Consider the following 9,874-nt stretch of genomic DNA (forward strand, 5'->3'; position numbering starts at 1 on the left):
TTTTGGCACCCTCTCCCCATCACAGTGCGGTGCGACCTGTGACCCTGACCATGACAGATACTAAACCCATCACTACATCCACTGAAGGTGAGGCATCTTCACCTACAGCAACCAGTAAGTATTTCTTTAGGAAACAAAAAATGTCCATCGAAGATTTGACATGATTTCAAACTGAGGCCAGAAAAAGGCGCCTTTTCCTACTATTTGACCAAGTGGGTGCTCATCATTTTACATGGAGAGCAAACACAATCTGACTGCAAAGCTTTTCCTCCCCAAATTTCAACCAATAGATCATGTTACATGAACCAAAGTTTGTGACATGCCAACCAAATGAAAGTGAAAAGTCTACATATTTGACCACTATTCAAGGAAAAGAAAATGTGTTTTTTTCATCTAAGGTGGACATTGTTAAGACATTGAGAAGCACACCCAGACAGCAAGGTATTGCAATGACTACAGATGGAATTCCAAACAGAGATTGGATAATTTGCTCCTCAATGAGCTTTCCTACAGAAATCAAGCCTTGTTACAACACATACTGGATCCGAGCTATGACAATTGCATATTAATATAGGTTGTGTCATTTTTAGCAAAAGCAACTGCTGTGGCAAAAGAAAAGTTTAATTCCTTGTCAGTTCTGCAAGGGATGGTAGACCAACTGTTTGTGTTTGTTTCGGCTTTATAAAAATAGAAAATAACAAACCGTAACTGTGATGTTTTAAGCTCTTTATTACATACAGGACCATGTTATTTCTCCTATTATCTTCAATGGAATTGTGCATCTGAAAATAAGAGCAAAAGTGTTTCTATATCTAGGCTAAATTCTCCTCTTCCAAATAGTCATGTCCAGTGATGCAGAATGGTGCCTTTTAACTATATTCTGAATTTCTGTTGTCCTTGAACTTTTATTTGGACTTGAGATGGCAGTGTTACTAGTATGTATCAGAGTGATGAATATTTTTAGAAGAAACGTACTTTGGAAGAAGCTTACCAGTCTTGAAAAATATTAATCTCTTTAGGGTCTGTTATATTATGCCTACTTGCTTTAGACCTACGTAATATTTGAACTACCAATCCAGTCCCTAACTTTTGGTCTGTCCTTAATGTAGACCATAAACTCTATCTTTTCTAGGTGTTGGCTGCACTACTTTAAATCATTTCATTAGAATCTGAAGAGAGATGAGACTCAATTGCATAGGAGTGGCCAAGATGTAAAGGAGGAAAACTGATTGAGCATTTGTTATAAAAGGATTGTAGCAACTTTTGGACAACTATTGTTTAAGTATAAACAAATAATTATATGGATGGATTTATGGAAGTATTTTGCCTGTTCTTTTGGTATAGTAGTTTTTTAGGAGGTGGTAGAGTGTATCTGTAGCCCCATTGGTGGTTTGTCGTACAGTTCTTGCACCTTTTAAGAAGAGTTAGTTTTAGCAGATTCAGAACAGAAAGATAAATAAACTGAGTTTATGTATAGTTTCAAGTATTCATAGTTTTTTTCTGCAGCTGTCTGACATGATTTTTCCTGGCCTACATATTTGTCTTAGATAAGGTCAGAGTTTCTGATACCAGTGGCAAAAAAGAACACATACAATGACAGAACTGCATTGGGATGTTTTCTGGTAATCTGACCTTAATATTCATTGCTACAGGAAAGCAGACCTAATCTGTTCATTTTCCTGATACTAAGGGAACAAATTGGACTATAGTTTCCCATTAAATCATCACTCAGTTTCTCATAGGAGCTTGGGTAGCTGATTCCCCTAAACCTTAGAACATCTTGGCCTAGATACTTGAAATAAGGCCTCCTCATGCTTCCACAGCAGTTTGCAAGAAATGTCTTGCCACCACAATACATAAATAGTAATAAAAACAATCCCTATGTGCAAGTTTTATTTGAGAAAAGATATAAATGCTACATGCTCAAGGTGTTATGATTTTCAGAGCACTGCAGTAGTGTATATTCTTTCTTGGTAAAGCCTTTTGAAAATAGACTGGTAGCTGTAAGAGAGGAAGAAAAAAAGATGAAACGTACCTTGTTGATGAAAAAATAGCAAAAAAATAGGAATCATGTCCTGCTGATGCATAAATTATATATGAATATATAAAGATTGTATTATTAGTCATAATAGACCTGCTGCACAGAGTGCTAATGTTAATGGGAAAATCAAAACTGATTTTTTTTTTAAATTTTATTTGCAATAACTGATTGATTGGTTCAAAATACATATAGATACATATTTATGCAACTGATGAGAATAAGCTGGCAAATGATTAGCACTGCCTTTCATTCTGAAGTGCAATAGTAGAATTGCTTTGAATGAGAAAGAACAGCAGGCTTCAGTAATATTTGGGGAACCCTGTAGCCTCCACCATAATTTCCTTCTAATAACAGGGGTTTTTTTATGACAGTTTTTCACTAAAGCCTGCTTACAGTGCATGGCATTTTAAATTGTTTTGAATTTATTTTTTTGTTAATGCATTTCACTTGCTTGTATTTTCTGTGTGACTTAAATGCTACCAGGCTAGTTCAGTAAGTACTCCCATTCCTTGTATGTGTTTGTCCATTTTTTGTGGTTTTGCTGCTAAGTCTTTCCTAGTTTGCAACAAGTTTTCAGGTTGTGATGCTGCAAGTTGCAGTATGGACTTCTCCACACTGGGAAATTTAGTAAGACCACCTAACTAGTTTGATAAGTGCCACCAAAAGCCATGAGAGGGTAGCAGATTTTAGGGATTACTGGCAGGGACCAGGCAGGAATGTGTCCAGCAGGTGAAGGATTCATATCCTGTAACTAATCCCAGCACCACCTACCATTCCTTTTCTGCTCAGAAATGAATTTCTTCTATCTTCTGTAGGAGATAGCAAGAGACTTCCTTAAATTGTTCCCCTAGCAAAATGTTATTTCCTGATGTATAGGGAAGTTGAATATTTACTCTTACATTGCACAGAAAGAATTAGCTCTCTTCTAATCAGATTGCATCCAATTTACATAGGCCTGTAAAGATCCCTTTAATGCCACATAAGTAAACTGAACTATTTATTCTGATTTTTGCTGTTATTTTACAGGGTTTTGGGTTTGTTTTTTTGTTTTACACAGGGCCTTCACAGCAGTGAAAATAGCGTGTGCTATTTTCTCTCAATATTGTCATTTCAGTGATTTCACTGATGCTTTAAATTGGTGTAATGGAAATCTGAATCATGATTCCTTCATACAAATCTTTGATGAAATCTCTTAAAAAAATTATTCAGAGGAACTCTTAATTACAAGAGACATCATAATGATTTACACATGCAGCTTCCATTGAAGTTTATGGGAATTTACACCTGCCTTCCTAATTTGGTCCAATTTTTCTTTTGCTTACTCTTAAAGTTTAAATAAAGGAAAACCACAGACACATCCTATATGTTGCAAAATCATAACTCTGGATCTCTCATATTTGTACTGTACCTGAACAGGGTAATAGTTATGATAGGTTGGTATTTTTATCAATCTGTTTTGTTCTTCCTTAATCAGCCTACACAGCCTCAGGCACATCCCAAGCCAATCGATATGTGGGACTAAGCCCAAGAGACCCATCCTTCCTACACCAGCAACAGGTGGGCAAGTTTCACATAGGTGTAATGATATAGAGAAACTTTTGTGATATTACCTTCCTAAGTGCTGCGACTGTTATCTTGGATTAGACTGGAATCATAAGGGTTTCAGTATTTGCCTTGTGAAAGTGAAGTTTATTCAAAGCAAAACTGAAACCTTTAAGACATAGCAATTTAGCCTATGCTTTATTTCTTAGATTTGTGCTATGTTAAGGAACTCCTAATTATATTTCTTTCATTAATTTATATTTCAAGAGCTTATACATGTAATCTTTATTAGGATTTTAGGAAGAAGAATGAGGTGCTTAAGGGACTCATTTCCAAATCAGTTTAAAAATAAGTAAAATTTCCAAATCAAAAAGTCCAATTTATTATTTTCAAGCTATTTTGTTATTTTCTCTCACCAGATGTTTAAGACATTTCTTCATTTTAGTTCTAGAAGATCAATTATAGAATGAAATTCTCAATGCAACACATCATCATTTCTAGTTTAATAGGTTTAAATTGGTCTGCTGATTTCAATGTGATAAAACCACGTTTTTGTTCTAGTTTCTTACATCATTTATGTTTCAAGCAGCATTTTAAATTTCACATCTCATTAATGCTGTAAATTTAATGCAAATGAAGTGTTTACCCAAACTGCTAAAATACAGCCGAGATGAATGATGGCATACAAATAAATTAGCTGCAGTCAGTAGCAAGGCCGTGCACATACAGAAATGCTACATTACTAACAACAAAAATTAATTCAGACCCTTTAGAACTTTACCATATTTTATGTGTGTTTGTGTTCCTTCTCAATCTTAACAGTAGAGGACTTTGACATTCACAGCATGTAAAACATTACAAGGAAAAAAGCTGAATGTGGCAGCAAGAAAGGGGCTGTTCAGTAGTCCTTGGTATTTGTTGTACTGTCTTTTTTTCTCAGGCTTGGGTTCCTTTCAACAGTTGGTACACATGCCTGTTTCATTTTCAGTAAAACCTACCTGTTCTGTGTTTGCTGAGATATAACTGAAGTGAACTTCAGCTGGAACTCCCTATCCCTACCCACTCCCAGGGCAAGGTGGCAGTATGTCCGTTTTAAAGGTCACCGCATGCAGAGTTCAGAGAAAATCATAAAGATGATCATTTATTCAAAATAGCTGATGCTTTGCCAACTGTTTTTTAACTAATGAGACCCAACTGCAAACATCTATACACTTTTATGAAAATACCGAATGACAATTAGTGTGTTTGCCAGCCATTAATTGCTTAGTAAATTATCTGGCATGTTGTTTTGTTGTTTTCTTTTTAACCTCTCAACGATAGTTATCTCATGAAATGTGTTATAATTACTATAATAAGTCTCTTTTTTAAAAGATATGCAGTATATTATGTTTTAAAATACATGCAATATCTCTCTTTTTAAGGATGGTGCATGTAATTTGTAGATTTCTTGTTTTACACAGTATCATTTTAAAGCCTCTGACATCCAGTTAATTTGGGGATGTGGATAATTTCTTTGTCACTCCCTGTGTTTAGACACTTCTTTTTTTTGGCAAATTTGCTACTGCTTAGGCCTACTGCACCTTCTTCCAAACTCATTGAAAGAGTTAAAAAGCTCTTGTCACATACCAGAAGGTAGTGGAAGCACACTTAATTTTCTCCAGGTTGAGTTTATGACATTTAAAGCATATATTGCTAACATTGTGCATCTTCTATTGATTTTTACTTTGTGTAGATTGAAATAGATTTCAAAATTTCAACAGTGTCATAGGAACCTAAAAATGAGAACGATATCAAGGGCCTTTGGTGTTTACACGCACTGTGTCTTATACTCCCTATCATGGTGAAACATGTGGCCAGTTGGCTTAGGTGGAAAGGGAAACTTAAGTTACACACACTTCAGAAACAAAAACTATTGAACGCCACTGTGTTAAACCAATGTTCTCCCTTCTAAAGTATATTGCTTCATAGTCTCATTGCATTAATTCAAAAGCATCAATTGGTGACCATTGAGCCATATAGTAAATTTAAAAATCATATCATTATCTTTGCTCTGAATTCTCTACTGTCTTCTAACATATGCAATGGACATATAACTATGCTTGCCTGAGTGTGTTCGTGTGTGTGTGTATGTATGCTACACATATGTAGAAAATTAAGGAACAGTATGTACAGCTGAAACTATTCGAAAGAACAGAATATTTTAACAGCAAAGTTTTTCAGATGGATAAATATGAACATATAAGTACATACATATGTTTCCAATGAATTAGTAACCTTCACTTATTTAATTCTAAAGACATCTCTGATATGACAGTGCCTTATATGTACATTACCCAGAAAGTAAGGTAGAGCACTGAAATTGTCTAAACAACTTTAATAGAGCAAAGGTTATCCTTTGGTAAGACAGAAACGCAATTGATTTACTATGTCCTTTCATTACTTTACAACAATTTAAAAGAGACCACTCTTCTTATGGCTGATTTTAAATGTATTTGGTTTAAAGCAGCCCATGATGAATGAAAAGAAAAATCAAGGGGTATGTGAAATAAAGGCAATCAATCATTTTGTATTAGTGGAGAGAAATTCTAAATTAAAAAGCCAATGATTTTAGTTCCAGAGAGGTCTTTTAAACATCCACCATACCCTGTAATGCACATTGACCCCTCAAGAATAAATATTGTCACCGGTACATTTTTTACTTCATTGGAGGAGTCTTTGTGAAGATTTATTCTCTCTGGTTATGAGAAATATTGGCATGTACCCTTGAGTACTTTTTGTTGTTAAAAAGGGCCATTATGTAGCCTGTTTAAATTACAGTAATCACAATAAATTTAAAAGTTACACATGTATTTTGCAACACATACTCACATGGAGTCTTGGCAAAGTGTTACTTTGCTACAACTTCCAGTAAACAATTTATAGAACAGCACTGAATACGATTTTGATGGACAGTGCAAAATAGCACCAATGAGAGAGTTTGTTGGCTTTTACTGGTCTGGACACTGTGAAAATATGCTGTTATATGCAGTACTTAGCATGTTACATTGATAGTTAGGAAGACCAGGTTCCAATGAGGAATTATAACTATGCAGTCCACTCCCTGTTGTCATTGCTGGTGGATCTTCCCATTATCTGCCTTGAAATGCAGGGTATTTCTATACTGAGACATGAATAGTGACAAAACATAATCTCTTGCTTCAGTGACACCTAGAGAGTTGCAGGTATGTTGTCATTTTATTGTAAAAAATTCATGTCATCCCTCCTCTGTCTACTGCAAAATATTAGTGACTACTCAATTTTATTTTCTTGATTCAGCTTCAGCTTCTGACCATTGTTAAGTATTGATAATGAAAATCCAGGAATGACACCATGGCATGGGGCAAGGGAAGTGATAAGAGCTAGGACCTGTGTGAGAGAGTTTTTCTTAATTTTGCAGCTGGTGGTCGGTGGAATTATTAAGTCAAATCTGGTGCTCATTGCTCTTCCTCTGTGCTGAGAAACATCTTATATAAATTGTTACTAAAAGATAATCTTTGCAATTATATGGGGGTACCTTTTTCCCTCTTCTTTCCCTGTTTTGCATCTGTTGAAGAGTGGTGGTTGCTAAGACGAGCCTAGAGGAAAAAGCAGCAAATTGAGGAAATCCATCTTTCTACATATTCCTTGCCAGATTCTAGTTGTGTCTCCATTATTTTGGCTAACTAACTTTAATGGCAAGACCATTAGTTCAGTAGCAAAGTCTTACTGATCAGACTTCTGATGGTTATGTTATGGCATTTCTGTAGCCTCCTTGTGTCCCTGTTCTCATTTTCATGGATTTATTGTGTTCTTGCAATGGCAGACACTTAGAGTCAGGTTGATGTTGTCTCTGGCAATAAAGCTAGAAAGTTTACACTTTACCTGTATGAAAAATATGAAATACAGATGGATGGACGGATGAACGCATACATAGACATTTGTATTAATTTCAAAAACAGAGTAATGGTTTCACAAATAATACAGTTTCTGTTGGAATGAATGAAGTAACTGACAGATACTCTTTCTTGACCATTTAGCTAATTTTAAAACACCTTGGAGCCTTGTATGGGTGATTCTACTTTTAATTAGAAAACATGAATAAATGGGATTACTATTGAGGTCTGTGAAGCTAATCACCTGTAGAACTTTTCTGTCACAGTAAATGGTGCTAGCTAATGTGGGCCCAATTGCTGAGGAGCTAGTGAAACTCTTTCAGTCTTTGCACTGATAAGTACAGTGACATGGTTTTCACTAGAGCTTGGACATTCTGGATGTAGTATGTTGTATTCATGATTTTCACACAGCTTTTACAATTATGAGTGAGACATTTGCCACGTACATAGTAATAAGAAAGGTCTCTAAAATGCAAAATCAGAAAACTGCAGATAGCTTTTTATTTCCTACAAATGCCTGCCCGGCCACGTCAGGAGGAAGTTGTTCTTACCAGATGCATCCTTCAGTTACTGAGTTGCTCAGTTCAAAATGTAATTCTCTTCATACTATTCATCATGGAAATTGTAAACTTAAATGTCCACTGAACACAGAGTATCTGTTTGCAAAATGTTTTGGGTGGATGTCACTTTTGCTTTCAGCAGCAGGCTGAAAGAACACAAGTAGACTGTTAAAGAGAACTTCTCAGTAAAGACAGGAAACAGGTTATCAACACTTAGGCTGTTCTTATTGTGTCCCTTATCGTAATTTACAGCTTGACGTAAAAGTGGGTCACATGATGATCAGAGAGGTATGTAAATGGGTAAGAGGTCACCTTTCACATATACTTGCTAGAAAGGAAACACATTTAAAGGAAGTTTCAGTCAAAACAATGACAATATGCAAATGTTAAGTTTTAGGGGATTTTCTCAACTAACAGAAGATATAGCACAGTCTCCTATTGCACTTTCCAAAACATGTATCTACTTTCACTAGCTATCACAGAAGCTTGCAATGAATGTGAGCCTTAGACAGCTAATCTTGAAATATGAGAGAACAAAATATGCTTAAATCCTAACCCCAAAAGTTATTCAGACTACGATTACAGATTGAGCTGTTGACTGCGGATTTTTAATGTATGTGTCATTTACATACTTAAAATTCTGCAGGATGGTTATGCTTCCAAGGTGCTGTTTAAACTGTAGAGACACTTAGAGTGAAATCTAGCTCTTGAGTAGAACTCCACATCAGTACATCTCACAGCACGAGAAATTGGAAACAAAATCGGTTTCCTGGCATTTTAGAGAACAGAAGCACTTGGTTACTGCTCTGCCTCTGTCTGGCCCTGTGACCTCTTCCCATGAGGTGGCTGAGGTGAATGAGGGAGTTGCATTACTCCCCAGGAGAAACACCATCTGTGGGCTTTGTGGTCTCTGCTGCTCCATGAGTGTGGCAGTGAGGACATACCACAGGGGTGAGAGCAGTGCCATGCATCAGGAAATGCCTGAGCTGCCTGTGGGGATTCCTCGTTTGCTGCAAGGCTGGGCATATATTTCCACTTTGGAAGGCAGACCCATACTCTGTTCTTGTGTGGTTAGGTGAGAGATAAATAAGAAAATCATTGATAATGTTTTGTGGATGGAAGGTGTTATTGAAGTGGGGTTCCTGTGGCTTGCCTTGCTAAAAAAAAGACCAAACTGTGGACTGAAGGGCAAGTGTGTCCAATGGGCTTCTAGGAAAGGCTTTTCACCATGTCACTTGCCAAATCAGGTAATTTCTTTTGCATTCATAGCATATTCTTGAGAAAATTAGGAATGTTTTTCAGCATTTATTAAGTATCTCCTGAGGACTGTTTCTTAAGTTTCTCTACTGAGGAAATTTAGTTTTCTCAGGTAGCCTTGAAGTAGTTTCCTACCTCTCCTTTTCTCATGTCCTGCAAACTTTTAGATGGCTTACAGTGGGTGAGAACAAACGTGCCTTCTCATCTCCACCTAACGCCATGGCATGATTTTAGAGGTCATATAAGTAACTCTAAGGACAATAACTAGACAGAAAGCTGTCAGCATGACTCCAGACAGCATATAGCACTCAAAATACTGTACTAAAGTGTCTAACATCCCTCCACAGCTTGGTATTCATGTCAGGTCTGTGCCCCCAGGCCTTCCCTACTGGTCTATCTGGACATCCTCCAAGGGCCATGTTCCTGCTGCTGCTGTGAACATCTTCTTCCATCAAATGAAGCTCTTTTAAACTTCTCCAGCCTTTTTACCCAGGAAGCACTCAACACACACAGACACAGAGCATGCAGATCCAGACTTTGGAAGTGATATTTCTATATACTTT

The 9,874-nt window shown here is 36.5% G+C and overlaps 1 protein-coding gene across 1 annotated transcript in view; it reads left to right on the forward strand.

Moving 5' to 3' along the window:
- NFIB (nuclear factor I/B) overlaps window positions 1-9,874 on the forward strand; it is a 69,506-nt gene that overhangs the window by 45,029 nt on the left and 14,603 nt on the right. Inside the window, exons 7-8 of the mRNA XM_009080459.1 lie at window positions 1-87; window positions 3,516-3,598. The exon at window positions 1-87 is cut by the window's left edge and continues 46 nt beyond it. Coding sequence (XP_009078707.1) covers window positions 1-87; window positions 3,516-3,598 — 170 coding nt within the window. The remainder of the gene's footprint in view (window positions 88-3,515; window positions 3,599-9,874) is intronic.

This window comes from Acanthisitta chloris, unplaced genomic scaffold, assembly GCF_000695815.1.
Source record: "Acanthisitta chloris isolate BGI_N310 unplaced genomic scaffold, ASM69581v1 scaffold20308, whole genome shotgun sequence".
In the NCBI taxonomy this organism is placed as follows: domain Eukaryota; kingdom Metazoa; phylum Chordata; class Aves; order Passeriformes; family Acanthisittidae; genus Acanthisitta; species Acanthisitta chloris.